This window comes from Zea mays, chromosome 1 (genome assembly GCF_902167145.1).
Source record: "Zea mays cultivar B73 chromosome 1, Zm-B73-REFERENCE-NAM-5.0, whole genome shotgun sequence".
Lineage (NCBI taxonomy): Eukaryota > Viridiplantae > Streptophyta > Magnoliopsida > Poales > Poaceae > Zea > Zea mays.
In genome coordinates this window covers 23,364,728-23,380,976 of record NC_050096.1, presented here as the reverse complement: position 1 = coordinate 23,380,976, position 16,249 = coordinate 23,364,728, and the positions used below count along the sequence as shown (strand labels likewise).

At 47.0% G+C, this 16,249-nt stretch overlaps 1 protein-coding gene and 1 non-coding gene across 3 annotated transcripts; one reads left to right on the top strand and one right to left on the bottom strand.

Annotated features, from left to right (window-relative positions):
- Positions 1–2,185: 2,185 nt before the first annotated feature.
- TRNAT-CGU (transfer RNA threonine (anticodon CGU)) lies at positions 2,186–2,257 on the bottom strand. Its single transcript has one exon. It is a non-coding gene; the product is annotated as a tRNA-Thr (tRNA).
- Positions 2,258–10,185: 7,928 nt separating this feature from the next.
- On the top strand, positions 10,186–15,470 carry LOC103632282 (UPF0496 protein 1). Of its 2 annotated transcripts, none has more exons than XM_008654101.4 (2): positions 10,186–12,032; positions 14,986–15,470. In XM_008654101.4, the coding sequence occupies exon 1, from the start codon at positions 10,869–10,871 to the stop codon at positions 12,015–12,017; it is 1,149 nt and encodes a 382-aa protein (XP_008652323.1). In that variant the 5' UTR covers positions 10,186–10,868; the 3' UTR covers positions 12,018–12,032; positions 14,986–15,470. The 2 variants fall into 2 exon arrangements, with proteins under 2 accessions (XP_008652323.1, NP_001309286.1); NM_001322357.1 differs by having other exon boundaries at positions 10,187–12,037; positions 14,986–15,004.
- The last annotated feature ends 779 nt before the right edge of the window (positions 15,471–16,249 follow it).

Below are 16,249 nucleotides of genomic sequence, written 5' to 3'. Positions count from 1 at the left end.
ACCACCACATCCGGGTGGACTGGGCCGTCGTAGCTCACCCCATGACGAATGGGCAGGTAGAGCGTGCCAACGACATGATTCTGCAAGGACTCAAGCCAAGGATCTACAACGACCTCAACAAATTCGGCAGGCGATGGATGAAAGAACTCCCCTCGGTGGTATGGAGTCTGAGGACGACGCCAAGCCGAGCCACGGGCTTCACGCCGTTCTTTCTAGTCTATGGGGCCGAGGCTATCTTGCCCACAGACTTAGAATACGGATCCCCGAGGACAAGGGAGTACGACGACCAAAGCAACCGGACCAACCGAGAAGACTCACTGGACCACCTGGAAGAGGCTCGAAACATGGCCTTACTACACTCGGCAAGGTATCAGCAGTCCCTGTGACGCTACCACGCCCGAGGGGTTCGGTCCCGAGACCTCTAGGTGGGCGACTTGGTGCTTCGGCTACGACAAGACGCCCGAGGGCGCCACAAGCTCACGCCTCCCTGGGAAGGGCCATTCATCATCGCCAAGATTCTGAAGCCCGGAACATACAAGCTGGCCAACAATCAAGGCGAGGTCTACAACAACGCTTGGAACATCCGACAGCTACGTCGCTTCTACCCTTAAGATGTTTTCAAGTCGTTCATACACCTCGTTTACATACACAAATAAAGTCTAACCATCAAGGAAGGGTCAGCCTTGCCTCGGCAAAGCCCGACCCTCCCTCGGGGGCTAGAAGGGGGGAACCCCCTCCGCGTCAAAATTTTCATCGGAAAAAGTCTTTCTGCCAGAACATCTTTCGTGCTTTTCGACTACTTCGATAGTGGGATCCTAAAAACGACGGAGTACACGTAAGCGGCAAGGCCGACCGAGCCGAGGGACTCCTACGCCTCTGGGATACGGATACCTCACTCATCACCTTCTGCGATAAGTAACTCACGCTCGGATAAGCGATTCCACTGGCCGAACAAGTCTTAACGCTCGAAAACTTTTCTGCCGAAACGATTTTTCATGCCTTCTCGACTATATCGATAACAGAATCCAACGGACGAGTAAGAGTACACGTAAGCGACAAGGCCGACCGAGCCGAGGAACTCCTACGCCTCCGGGATACGGATACCTCACTCATCACCTTCCGTGAAAAGTAACTCTCGCTCGGATAAACAATTCTGTTACCAACAAATAAGTCCTGATACTCGAAACAAAGGGAAAAGAAACACAGCTTCACAACACGACGACGGTATGTTTGGGCCTCGGCGGCCGCAAAAAACATACGCACACTACAGATAAACTGTTCCTGCAGCTGGTGGCCGTGACCTGCCTCTCCCTGGCTGGCAAGATGGAGGAGACCCTCGTGACCTGACATCCCTCCTGGACCTATAGGCAAGGCAATTAGGATACTACTTGCCACACATACATGTCACTATGGTCTATGGCTATATGTTTAGTCCCAATAATAATTATGACTCCCGTGAGTTCTTTCTTAATTAATCAAGGCTGATGAACATTGATTGATTATTGTTGATTGCACATCATTGCAGGTTGACAACACCAGCAGATACAACTGCTTCGAGCCTCGGACAGTCGTATTATGGAGATTATCAACCTGATGACGCTCAACTGGCGGCCCGGTCATATTCAATTGTTAATACATTCAATAAACAGACATCTGCAACTCTTACAAATTTGTACACTTAGTTTACATTTTCTTTTTTGGTGGGGGACAATTTTATTTAGAGTCTAGGGTATTTTTGCTTCACTGCAATTCCTCGGAGATTTGAGCAATGCATGTCCTTTAAATTGAAGCATGCATCATTATTAAAGGTCTACCATGAGATATATGAAAATCGTTGCAACGCACATGCACGACCCTAGTATTAGAAAAGACACAACGACAGGACAACCAAACCGAGAAGAAAATAGTGAGAAAAGTGGGTAAGATTTGGCAATCAAATGTTTTAGAAACAGAGATTTTCTCAAATGCTTTTTGTTTAGGAGTCGGTTTGATTGTGAATCAATTTGTTGTTTACTAGTTTATTTAGATTTGTTAGTTGACTATTTACTTGGCCCGGAGTGTTTACTAGTTTTTTTCTAGCGTGATAGGATGTAATAATAAAAACACCGAAGAAACGAATATCCCGGGAAGAAAAACACGTGAGTTATATAAATTATAAAAAATAATTAATTACTCCCACCAAAAGAGCCCCCGGCGAGGATCGAACTCGCGACCTTTCGCTTACGAAGCGAACGCACTACCACTATGCTACGGAGGCCAATGTTGCTATTGATTTATATGATATGGATCACATTAAATTCATATATATAAATCGGGAGTAAACCTGGCCTACCAGCATATCCCTATCACCTCGATTATTTTCAGCCGCTCGATCGCCTCACAACGGTCAGAAACGTCGCTCAAGTTTACGCTTCGCGTGGCCGACCTCTCGCCGCGTCTCACGTCGGCCTCCTACTGGATAACTGGAAGCATCGCGAGGCGTAATAACTCAGGATAGAAAAAAGTGTAGGTGACGACGAAGAAGAGGTCTCTTTTCCTTCCCTTCGGCGTCTCTACACGACAATGGCGACATCGTAGAACCCAAGTGTTCTTCCCTGCAGTTAGTGAATAGAGGGAGAAGACGACCGTCATGGCACACCTGCTGTATGAGCGGCTCCCCATATCTACACGTAAAATCGTTGCCTCGACCCTCCTCCGACGCTCGCCCCGCCGTGGGACCTCCGCTGGCGAGTCCCCCACCGCCGAGGGACGTCCGCTGGTGAGTCGACCAGGTCCATCGTCTCCCTATGCTCTTCTCCTTCACCATGGGTTAGGCAAGCTTCCTACAGTCGCCGTGGCGGCACATCGACAATGGGAGGCTGGACCAGGACCCCAGCTACGAGACCAACCTGGTGATCGTCTCCCACGACCTCACATTGGATTGAATCTTATGCCATGTGGGAAGTGCATCATAGTGATGGTGTATTGAATCATCATTGATTTGTTTCTTCCTCAACAGTCTGTAGCATGTTCACAGTAGCTACTAGCTAGAACTAGAAATGATTCTAAAGAAAATTCAGAAAATGCTAAAGAAACATATACTACTATATGTTTCTTAAGGATTTAGCTCTAACTTGACCAAAGAAAATACTACTATATGTCTTTTCCTATATGGAAAACCGACAACCCTCACAATGGTTGCAAGTTCATTGGTTATTATCACTTAAGGATAGGCCTGGTGAGAAGCTTTCTCATCCCCCACTAAAGTGAGCCAGCAGCATCTCTATAAAATGCATACAACCTATATTCAAAATAAAATGCTATGGCCCGTCTTGCGGAGTTAGAGCTGTTCGTAACTTATATTGAGCTATACAATGAAGACTCTATAGATAGACTTTATGTGTGGGGTTGTCGCTTTTGTGTTGTTTGGGCACTCTGTATAGATTTTAGATCCGGTTTTTCTTAAACTGAATCAATTTTAATTCTTTTTAATAGAAAGGTAAAGCTCCTTAAAAAAAAGAACGGAAGCAATGACGGGTCGCTGAGAGCTTGAACAGTCTTTACAAAGCCTAACAGTTATACTTTTTTCCTTTTAAAAATCTTGTGTTAATTCAGAAACGTGGTTGAAGTTTTTACATATACATAACTTTGCTTTATTTTATCATGTCAATAATTTAACCTTGCCGTCAGATAAAAAACGACAAAGTGTTTTAACTATTTATTGCAACTATGTAATAATTGGAAAAAGGAAACGTCTGCATTAGCTAAAAGGAAATATTGAAAATGTTGTAATTAAAAAAGAAACACATTGTTTCTGGAGCATATAGAAATAACGAAGCCATGTGAGCATGCTGCTTGCATCTAGAATATTAAATATGATTTGTGAAACTCTGTCCATATTCACAGCACACATCTATATCTATACTTAATCTATTATTAATAGTTTAATGTGAGCATTTGTGCTACCACGGCTTCACTCTCTCCACGCCAAGCAACCGCAAAAAATAGTGCAATGCGATCACTCAAACCTACACTTCACTACTCTAAAAATTTGTGGCTAACCAGCAGACCACATGTACTTTAGTGTTTATAAATAAACAATAAGTATATTTGTAGCCTAGGTGCCGCTTCCCCGTCTTGTGACAACGTACGAGCACATACCTAGTATAGTAATGCTTATCATTTGCTTGCATCTGAGATATAAAAGTAATTTGTGAAATCTGCCCATTCAGCAGCAATGCTTATCATTCATTGATACATTTGTGAAAAAGATAGTATGTATCACCGGACGAGGTGCCATGTTAGCTAGCTGTTGGGTGGCTGGAGCGACTGGGAAGTAGCCATTACAGCGTGGTCTGGTGGACCACTAGACCACCACTGTTCACGGTCTGCTGAATTATAAAATATAATATTCCTAAGATTGCGCTGTTCACATACGGAGGCGGTCCGGTACACCATCGGACCAGTATTGTAACCGGTCCGGTGCACCAGGATAGGCTATTGTTAGCCTTTTTCCTCCATTTCTTCTCCATCCAACTTCAACTTCTTGTTGGGCTTTTATGTGACTTTGACACACATAACTAGAGTATAACCCATTTGACTAAGTCACATAATCTTACCTCTTTCTCATTCTTTTCTGAGCTTTTCTATTTTTTTCTCAAATATGGTCCGAAGTGGCACTTTCTCTACAAACAAGGTTAGAGAGCAAACCAAAGTGCCAAATGCATAGTGAAAAGTGTATACAGCATATTCAAACACTCAAACCTTGCATAATTAACCCTTTTCACTGTTTTGCCCTTTTTGGCCTGTTTGAGCTCGGTGTTGGACTCCAAATCCTCAAGTTGCCATAACTTGAACTTAATGGTCATCTATGATCTCCAACACCCTGCAATGGTCAAAGTGTACTTATCTCTTTTGGGTCCCTTCCAGGTTCTAACTTTGATACTTCTTCACTTTCTTGTGACCATGTCCTACTACTTGAGCTAGGATCTAGAGATGTATGACTTGAACCATAAACCCTAGGAATGAGCTCAATGGATCCAAGTCATGTCCTTATGTTGTGATCTTCGATGCACGATAGCCTTTCTCAACTCGATCAACCTTGACTTTGCAAGAGCTTCTTCTTCACCTTGGCTTTAGGTACCTCAGTCCTCTTAACCTTCTCCCTTGCTTTAGTACCTCAAAGATCTCCTTGCCTCCATCCTTGGTTCGAGTAGTTGACTCCAAGTTATGCACATCGAGTTCCACATAGTCATTGGCCATCTTTCAACTTTACTTGTGATGTCCACAAAACCATAGCTATCTCAGCTTGTGTGGATCATCACATATGTCTCCACTTGTTGAACCTCTCAGTATTTTCACTTAGTACCTTTTCAACCTTAACACCATGGTTAGACCTTTAATTGTGTTGACATTCAAAAACACCAAAACCCAAAAGGGATCTTTCATTTACAAACCCCTACCTGACACCCCGCGATGGGCACAATATGCCACCTGCACCTCCTACTCATGGATGCCATAAACCTGCGAATACACGTGTGAGCACATAAGCGCGTGTGTATATATATCACTCTAGGTGATTATCACCCGCGTGGAATGACTTGGCAAATGTTAAATTGCTTGCAATCTTTATAAGTTATTCCAGGATGGATGATCATCACCCAGGGTGACAAATAGCGCTGCCACACACACACACAGACTTTATTTGTCATTGTCGGAGATAATCTCCAACCGGGTGGCGGAATGCACCCGACTAATCCTAAGAATGAGGGGGTTGCCTATGGTTTACTTGTGGAGATGCAAGAACACAAGAACACACAGAGATTTAGAGTCGTTTGGGCCACCGAAGCGTAATACCCTATGTCCATTGTGACTTGTATTGCTTGAGAGCTTGACCGTGGTGAGTATGAGTTTGAGTGAGGATGAGATGGGGGTATTGTAACACCCTGAATTTCGAGGTATAAAATTTCTTCTCTAAATGCCTACCAAATTCAGGTGTTACCCTTTGTCTCTCTCTCTAGTCTCTCTCTTCCTTTTTCTTTTGAGTAGAATTAGCTTAATTTAGTGAGGGATTAATTATTTTACTTTGTCAAAACCATGTGAGTCATGAATTGTCACATCATGCTGAGCCTAAATTATTCTTTGATTTAATGCACATGTTTTGAATTATTTGAATTTGGGTTTGTGTTTGAATTTCAATTGAGTTCACTAGAGAAAATAAAAAGAAAAGCATTTAGAAAATCCCTAGAAAAAGAAAAAACACTTTCAGCCCAGTCGGCCCAGTCCAGCCTAGCGGGGTTGCGCGCGCGCCCGTGCCGCCTGATAGGTGGGCCCCACCTGTCAGCGACAGTCCTCGCGTCCGTACGCTCTCTCCTTCCCTCCCTATGCCATCTGGGCCCCGCCTGTCGGCGCCTCTGCCTGTTGCCACGACCGCCCATCTGTGCCTCTGTCTTACGGGCCCCGCTTGTCAGCTCTTCCCTCCCTCCTCTAACCTCTGGTCCACATGCCCGCCATGGCCGCGCCCATGTCCGCGCAAATCCCGGCCACTACCCACGCGCTCGACCACTACCCAAACCCCCCTCCCGTCCGCTCTGCCATTTCCTCCACTCGCAGACACCTCCCAGTCTGCCTTCGCTCGTGCGCTGCCTCTTCCCCGAGCTTGAAGGACCGCTGTCGTTCACCGCACCCGCACATACGTTCTGCCACCACCGTTGAGGCCTTGTCGTGCCCATTGCCTCGGTGAGTTCCGCCTCGGTGTCCACAACTCGAGACACGCCTCCATTTGCCCTCTCCCCCTCTGGTTCTCTCTGTCCGTGCTCACCGGAGCTTTCCCCGCGCAGGCGTAGCACCGCCGCCGTCGGCCCAGGCCCTCGTCGTGTCCCTATCGTCGTTCAAGGGTTCCAGAGTCTCCTCTCCAGGTAAGCAACCCAGCCCCGCGCCTATTTTCCCCTAGTCTGTCCTTGGTTGTGCGCGATTGCTCGCCGGAGTACGATTGCGCCGCCACCGAGCCGCCTCGCCGTGAACCCCCCAACGCCCTTGTGCTAGTGTTGTGCCCCTAGCCGTGTTCGCCGCACTCCTCTGAACCTCCCTGTGCCTTCCCGGCGTCCTAGTGGGCCCCAGCGCGCTCGCGCCGTTGTCTCCGGTGGGCCTCCGCCGTGGACGCGAGCGGTGCCACCGAGCTGGCCGAGGGACCTGGCCCGAGCTGGTCGTTAGATCCCAGGCGTCAATCTGAGATCGGATGGCCCGGATCTAATCAGACCAAATCTAATCCCAACCGCCCGCCTGAGATCCGACCGCTCGGATTCCCCGTCACCTGCGCCCCTGCCGCTAGGCTTGGCCTGTCAGCCCTGTTATCTCTCGGTGCTAACTGCCCTGGCCTACTGGTCAACCCGCGTCCACGCCCGCGCGCTCGCCCGCGGGGTCTGTTCTCGGCCGTTGATCTGAGATCGGATGGCCGAGAGAGCTTGATACGCCTTCGCGTGGTAAAAATGTTAAAGAGACCCCTGGTTTCTGGAAATCAACCCGCCGTCCCTGGTTTTCATGTGCAGGCCCCTGTAATCTTGCAGATTGAACCCTAGACTTTTATTTAATCACAGATTTAGGCCTAATTTTGTATTTTAAACTTCAAAACTTGTCTATTCCATATTGTCAGTACCCTAAAGCAGGGGTACCCCTTACTACTGTATGAAGGCGCAATACCCACGCAGCTATCTTTGGTTGCATGGTGATGGAGCTGTGCGTGGGGCCAGGCCGTGACTCACCCCAGCTTCGAGTGACTACTCTGGGCCAGCAACAGCACCCGACCCCACCACGTGGACGGCTCCGGGGGCGCCACGTGGCCAGAGAAGATGATATACTCCAAGGTATCCACAGTGAGTTCGGACCCCCATGGGAAAGTGTCGGACCCCTGTATATACAGACCGGGCCACCGGGTAAGGTCCGGGACCTCCACGGGCGCAAACCAGACCCCTAGGATGGGATCCGGACCCCTCTATGTGGGGTCCGGGCCGCTCACAGCAGGGTCCCGGGATTCTGGGACAGAGAATACCTAGGCCTTAATCAAGACCAGGCGGGGGTCCGAAGCTGACACGTGTCTGAACCTTATCGTATACGCTTTTGCTCCCCGCCCAGGCGGAGATCCGATGCTGCCGCGTGACCTACTGTGCGTGACATAAGCCAACGGGCCGAGCCTGACGTAAGACCTCTGGGCTACGCGACCTCTGCATTTATTAAGGATAAGACGCGCCACCTGTCTATTCTACTGGCAGGCGGTGTGCCGCCTCAGCATTTATTGAGACCTGTCCATTCCTCTGGCAGGCAGCGACCTGTCCATTCCACTGGCAGGCGACACGCCCATACTGCCACGTACATTACGCTCACTATTACTCGCACGCTATCAAGAAAGCAGCCGCCGCATATCAATATTGTTTCAGTCAATTCTGCCTGTGTGCGTCAATTCTGTTGCGGCAATGATTCTTTACGCCTCTTATTTATTAGCTGGGCATCTTTTATGTTATTTAATACGGTTTCAATCATTTCACTAATTCACTAATTCAGCCATTACGTTGCACTTTCAGTCATTCTGTTAGTTTCATTCATTCCATTACGGTTTTAGTTACGATTTACGTCATCATGTTACCATTACCGTTTCAATCATTCACTCATTCAGCCATCCTGTTACGGCTTCAACGATTCCGTTACCGTTCTAGTCATTCTGTTACCGTTATAGGTTCAGTCATCTGGTCGGAGCGAGTGACACGTAGAGGTGGCGTGCGATGAGTGGTTGCAGCGTGCCCGCTGATCATGATGTGGCAGTTATACTATCTCCAGCAAACTTCCTATCTCACACTCTATCCCACTCACTATTTTGAAACAATACTTGGCACATTCCTTTACACGACCTGCTAGATCAAAGCGCGGACTAATCAGGACCACGACTGGGTGGCACGTTTTGGAATCGATTATTTGGTCAAGAGGATAAATAGCCCTGTCATCTATGGTACAACGGAATGCAAGTCATGGGAAGCAGTCCGTGCAACGTCGTTGCCAGAAGATTCTCGAGAAACCGCATCCGGCCGGGGCCGGCTTTCTTTCCGATTTTTCTTTCTGCTGCGGGTAGGCTTTGGCCCTTTTAGCCGTTCACACTCGTCAAACCAGGTCTCGCTTAATCCTGTTTGTTGTTATTCCATCTAGAATCATACCTTCAGACTTCGTACCAATGGCCATGGACGGCTGGTCGTCTTACTTTAGGGGGTGTTTGGTTACACCCCGCTAAAATTTAGCTCCTGTTCCATCGAATGTTTGAAGCTCCGTTCCGGGTATTAAATGTACTCAGATTATAAAACTAATTTGTCAGCCAAAAATTAAAAGACGAGACGAATCTAGTCCAGTTGGTTGGGTCTATATTTCATACTCCTATTTAAAAGTCAAACGCTTGATGTGATCCGGGCTAAACTTTAGCAGGAGCAACCAAACACCCCCTTATTATGCTGCTGCTTGGTGTTCCCAAAAGCTTCACATGTGGGGGAACGGATAAAAAGGTTTCTGAGACTTGGCTATCACACAAAGAAAACTGAAAAGCAATAACGGCCACATTTGGCTGATGCGCGCATGAAGTCTGGGATAGCAGAGGATTGAGTGATCAATATATGGATGCCTTTGGCCACAGGATTTCCAACGGATGTGGACGTGGAGTACATATACGTATGAGTTGGATCAGTGTAAGTTACTCTTACTGCTGATCTCACCTCGCACGCTTTGTGATTAGCCATATGCATAATGTGGCTAATTAGTGGAAGTGATGAGCTTGATAATTGATCGTGATCTAAATGTTTTTCATAATTTATTTGGACTCTTAATTAATTTATTTAAAATTGAATGAAAATGAAGCCTTAATCTAATCTGATTTCTAAATTTTATAGTGTAAAGTTTAGATTTCATTACCAAGTACATCTGACCCGATTAATTCAGACATTCCACTCATCGTTTTCAGCTCAGAGGTTTCACCACAAAATAGTACGAGCTCATCATGCCTGCTAAAATGCCACGAAACTTGACCAGAAGCTCACCGGAGAAGCACAAGATTCCATAACATAAATTTTAGGTTTGCAAATTACCAAATCTTTCCGATGCGCCGATTAGCATTTGCTGTTGTACCTTTTTTTTTTGTGAGCGCGACAAGGCACCATGCCAAACAAACACGCGCGCACTCTCTCTCTCTCTCGCTGCTTTGCTTGCTTCCCCCACCCCCAGTCAGCTGAGCCTCCGCCGACCTCGACGAAGTGGCGGCAGAACACGCGCAGTTGCTGAGTTACGGCACACACCGCAGCAGTGCACACCACATCCACACACGCGCCTGGCGGTGGAGTGACAACTGACAGGCATCGGGTTGCTTCCGGCGGTGGCCATTGCCAACCCCGCCCCATCTCCTTCGTCATGCGTACAAGACATCCCCACATCGCCGCTCCTCCACCTCCTCCTCGCCTGACGTCATCCCCGCACCGGCACTGCACCACAAATCCATCCCCCCTCCCCTCCCGGCCCCTGCATTGCATCCATTCTTCTTGCTTCCCCGAAACCTCGCGCTTGGTCTGACCTGACGCAACGCGTCCTCGATCCCTGAGATAAAGCTCGCGGCATTCGCTTGTTCCGCCAAATTCAGTCCCTTGAATTTCCTGAGCTGTCGAAGTTTTTCTTCTGGTTCGATTCTTCGGAGACCCCCTGGCATTTGTGGGTTCCGCCATTGCTCGCTGGTTTGATCCGTCCTAGTTGCCGAAGCGCCTGTTGATTTGGTTCTAAAATACATCGTTCGTCCTTCCAAGTTCAAAAGGGGGGAAAAGGCTCTTCTTTTTTTGGATCCTGATTTGAGTGTGTCACCTTTGCTTCCGGCAATGGGGAACAACAGCAGCAGCGGCGGCGGCAACAGGCGTCCGGAGCACTCGGAGTCGGCGCTGCCGCCCGAGGCGTCGCCGGCGGAAGAGCTGAGCTCTTATGAGGCAGCGTGCCGGTCGGACCCGGAGCTGCGCACGTTCGACACGACGCTGCAGCGGCGCACCAGCCGCGCCATCTCGACGCTGGCGGTGGGCGTCGAGGTGCGGTCGATGTCGCTGGACTCGCTCCGAGAGGTCACCGGCTGCCTCCTCGACATGAACCAGGAGGTGGTGCGCGTCATCCTCGACTGCAAGAAGGACATCTGGAAGAGCCCCGAGCTGTTCGACCTCGTCGAGGATTACTTCGAGAGCAGCCTCCAGACCCTCGATTTCTGCACCGCACTCGACAAGTGCCTCAAGCGAGCCCGCGACTCCCAGCTTCTCCTCCACGTCGCGCTCCAGCGCTTCGACGACGAGGAAGGCAGCGACGCCGCCGCCGCCGCTCCCTCCGCCCGGTACGCGCGCACGCTGCACGAGCTGCGCCAGTTCAAGGCGGCCGGGGATCCCTTCACGGACGAGTTCTTCGCCGCCTTCCAGGCCGTTTACCGGCAGCAGCTGGCCATGCTGGAGAAGCTGCAGCAGCGCAAGCACCGGCTCGACAAGAAGGTCAAGACCATCAAGGCGTGGCGCCGGGTGTCAAGCATCATCTTCGCGACCACGTTCGCGGCCGTGCTCATCTGCTCGGTGGTTGCCGCGGCCATCGCTGCCCCGCCTGTCGCTGCGGCATTGGCCGCGGCCGCTGCAGTCCCGCTGGGATCTATGGGGAAGTGGATAGATTCTTTGCTGAAAGGGTATCAGGACGCGCTCCGTGGACAGAAGGAGGTGGTGAGCGCAATGCAGGTTGGCACGTTCATTGCCATCAAGGATTTGGACAGTATCAGAGTCCTCATCAACCGGGTGGAGGTGGAGATCAGCTCAATGGTAGACTGTGTAGAGTTTGCGGAGCGGGATGAGGAGGCGGTGAAATTTGGGGTGGAGGAGATCAAGAAGAAGCTGGAAAACTTTATGAAGAGTGTCGAAGATCTTGGGGAACAAGCAGACCGGTGTAGCCGGGATATCCGTCGGGCAAGGACGGTCGTGCTGCAAAGGATCATCCGGCATCCAAACTGAAAAATAAGGGGAAATGTAAGGTATGCATGTCTTAAGATATAACCATGTACTCTTGATAATGTTGTGATGGAATGTATATAAGAGATGGACCTTTAGGAAAGTGTGAATGAGTCAAATCGATTTCATTATCATTTGATTCATGGTATCTGTATTTCCATACTTGATTATCTCTTTCCCTCCCTTGTTACTGTGCAAGATTATTCTTGGCGTTACTGCAATTTCACCTCACCTGTTTTGTTTTCATGAATAATTCAGTTCTAGCTATAAATAAACATATTATAAAACTCTACTGCTAGTATTAGATGCAAGATACTACTCGTGATCATGATCCACGGAGGTCATCTAACTTAGCACTTAACGATCATGCTATTAAACTTAACCTTCACTTTACTTGGAGTGTTCAAATGTCCAAATTTCTGGAGTCAAAAACAAAATGTCCTTATCTAGGCTTCATGGTTGTTGTCGTGTTCCAGACGTGTATATGTTGTCTCTGTTGTTTTCTCAAGTCATCTGTGCTTCTAAGTGAAGCGAAACATTTAATTCAGATGTTTGATTGTAAAAAAGAACATCTCAGTATTGACTTTTTTTCTTTATTTAATGCATAACACGTAGTAAGATCCTCAATCATCCAACCTGTAATGACTATCTTCAACAATGCAACCCTAACTCTGGATGCTGCCAAATCCAATTTGAGAAGTACCTTTTCCCAAATTAGTGAATAGCTTCAATGATATATGTTTTATTTTTTTTCTTTCTTTTTGTACATAACTTTTTGCTGCCGTAATATATAATCAGTAGGGGCGCAAGTGCCTCCTGTTCCATTAAAAAAGTGTTATACGAAAGCAGCAAAATGTTAGCAATTCATCTTCTGAACTTTTTATTAAAGACCCAATTTTTTATGTTCATGGAATATTTGCACATTTTGCCTGCATTATTTTGGATCAACTAAACTTCTAATTTCTCGTAGTTCACCTGTATACTTGTTTGTTTAGAAAATGCTGTCACTATTTGTAGAGCAGTACAAGTATCTCACTATTTTCTAATGGAGAAGTCCATTTTTTGCCATTGAACTATTGTCCAGAGTTTGATTTGGCTAATGCAAGTCCAAAACCAGAATTCTTTGAACACCGAACTATCAATATTAGACAAATTTCACCATTTAGTTGGTCTCAAAGGTGGTTTTGTATTTTCAAAATAATAATAAAACTGGTGTATTTTCTAAAGATGCAACTAATTTTATTTTAAATCAGAAAAAACAGAAAATACAACTAAAATCGAATATTTGAGATATAAGTCTAGCACTATTACACATGAGAAAGAAGATGCTAGTTTGTAAGGTTAAATAGTGCACGTAGAAGATATCTTTCGGTATTTAGGATAATGCTACAGAGATGAGAATATTGATGAATGTATTAGTAATAAAATCAAAGCAAAGTGGATGAAGTAGCGTTAACCATATGGTGATCTATATGACAAGAGGGTACCACGGAAGCTAAAATATAATTTTCATAGGATGACAATTAGACTTGAATGATGCAAAAATGTTGGCCTAAAAGAGACAACATGTTTAGCAAATACATGTTAAACATATTAGTGTTGTAGAAATGACTATGTTGCGTTGGATTTATAGTCATACAAGAAGTCAACAAGTCATTGTATCCGGAGCAATGATATATGTGGTAGGCTAGGGAAGCATCAACTGAAAAGCTTGTTCGTCATCAAATAATATGCAGAGACATTTAGAAGCATCAGTGTACAACGAAATACTAACGCACGGTAGCAGTGATAAGAGGAGTTGACATGAGAAAAGATAGTAAGACTTGAAATGATGGAACGAAATACTAACGCACGGTAGCAGTGATAAGAGGAGTTGACATGAGAAAAGATAGTAAGAGACTTGAAATGATGGAATGTAGCTAAAAATTTAGCTTTGAATAGGGATACATGAAAATAATTGTTCATGTAGGTGAACCTACTCCAACTTACTTAGAACTAAAAGGCTTTATTAATGTTGTTGAAAAAAAGAAAAAGATCGATGCCATTTTCCCTAAAAAACGTAATATCTCTATTGGTGCTAGATTTGGAGTTATTTGAATATTACTTTTAGGCTCTGTTTGAACGCACTAGAGCTAAGAGTATCAACAACAACGTAACCTATAAAATACCCTATAATGTAAAACTGAATATATATTGTAGAATTTAGGGCACTAATAAAATATTATGCTTAAATAGTAAAGCCTCAAATTTAAATTATAGGACAGACCACTAGTGTGTAGTATATTTGATTTGAGGCGCATAAGATAGTGCTCTATAATTTTTTGACCAAATTTTATAAAATAAGGCACCATTAGAGCGGTTTTTTCTGTGTAGAGCATTATATTTCAATTTGAGGCACCAGTTTGAGGCATTATTGAAGATGCTCTAATAGTTAGTTAGCTAAATAGCTGGCTAACTATTAGCTAATTTTAGCTGGGTTGAACCAGCTAATAGCTAATGGATTGTTGCGGGTGTAGCTAATAGTTCATCTAACTATTAGCTAGAGTGTTTGAATTTCTGCGGCTAAAAGTAGCTAATACTTTGGATGTTTTTAGCTAATTTTAGCAGTTAATTATTAGCTCTAGTGTATTCAAACATGGTCTTAATTGTTCATTGTGTTTTACTGCTCACAATCATGACTATATACAGTGGCGAATTAATCTGGAGTACTTGTGTTATGGAGGGGATGAACAATGGATCTTTTTTTTTCTCTTATTTTGACAGCCCAATGAGCTCACCATCATGTTTGCTTAGCTCCACATATGGCTGTTCCTTCCAGCTAATAATTCATACACGTTTCTTTTTTCTTTTTCTTTTTTGATATGGCTGAGCATCATCCAAAATTGTTACAGGGTATTGGATAAATTCAAAAAGTTTGCATCGCCTTTGTTAGCTATATTTGAGCTCATCATGTTTCCGTGGTTTTTTGCAGGGATCCAGTGATAGCGATGCGCAAGAAAGAGTCTGTGGCTGAGACGAGCAAGCAAACACCACCATTGCCCAAAAGCAACAAATAATGGTCGTGGTCTTATGTGAAGAAGAATTTTTCTAGTTGTCCACTGTCCAAGTCTCTACTGTTTATGGTTAAGGTCACTGGAAGAGTTGTTATTTTCTGGTTACCATTCCATTCTTTATATGGGTTACTTAGATTGGGTGAGATGGAGTGAGTTTAATTCTCAACCAAATCAGAATCTTTCATAATTTTTTTCAATATCATTCAATCCATATAACCGAACAAGGCTTTTAAGGAGTAAAGGTGTTTACTTATATCCCGGTATGTCTCTGTTAGAATACCCGTTTAGGGTTTGAGGTCTTCCCCGTGTAATGACCATCTCACCCCTCTGTAATGTGTCTGGTCCAGTTTACTCAGCCTATTAATATATCACCCAACCCCTGTTAGGGTTAGGGTTTTCATTCTCCAACTTGGTACCAGAGCCACTTTCATCTCTCTTCTCCTCCCACCCACAACCGTCGGCTTCCCCAACCCCCCAGCCGTCGGCCGCCGACCCCTCTCCTTTCTTCCTCGCGCCGCCGGCCACCCCACCGTCGACTGCTTGGGTCGCGCTCCTGTGCGCGGGCCTCCTTCACCGTGCCCCTACCGTCCCAGGCGCGCAGGACCCGTCGCCCTGCAGGACCCGCCGCCGTGCAGCAGCCTGCAGCGCCACCTCTCCGGCGCCGCCAGCCCAGCCTTCTCCTCCCTCTAGCTGCCATCGGCCCTTCCCCTTGCCACGACCGCTTGGGACCTGGCGCGGGCGTCACTGCCACCGCCGCTCGTGTGCAGGCGCGGGTGGCGCTGCTGCCACCACCGTCCTGCTGCAGATGCGCGCGTCGTCGCCCCTGAGGCGTGCTGGTTGCGCTTGTAGTCACCCCTGCATCGGCGACTAGCAGGCGCGGTCACCGCCGTCTCCCCTGCTCCGCCGGTGCGCGCGCCCCCTATCCCTCTGCTCCCTCCCGTCGCCGAGCTAGGCCACAGGTCCACTGCCGTTGGCCTCGCTGCGGCGCTCTGCTTCTTCTGCTTGGGTTCGGGTGCTTCACCCGGCCTCCTCCCCTCGTTCCCGTCGGCCGCTGGTCCCCAGCCGCCCTTCTCCCTGACGCGAGCGCTCCCCGCCACGGCCCCCTCTTCCCTAGCCACGTCGCCCGACCCGATCCTTGTGGCTGCGTGCTCCATTCTCCATTCTTTGGACCCGATCCATTCT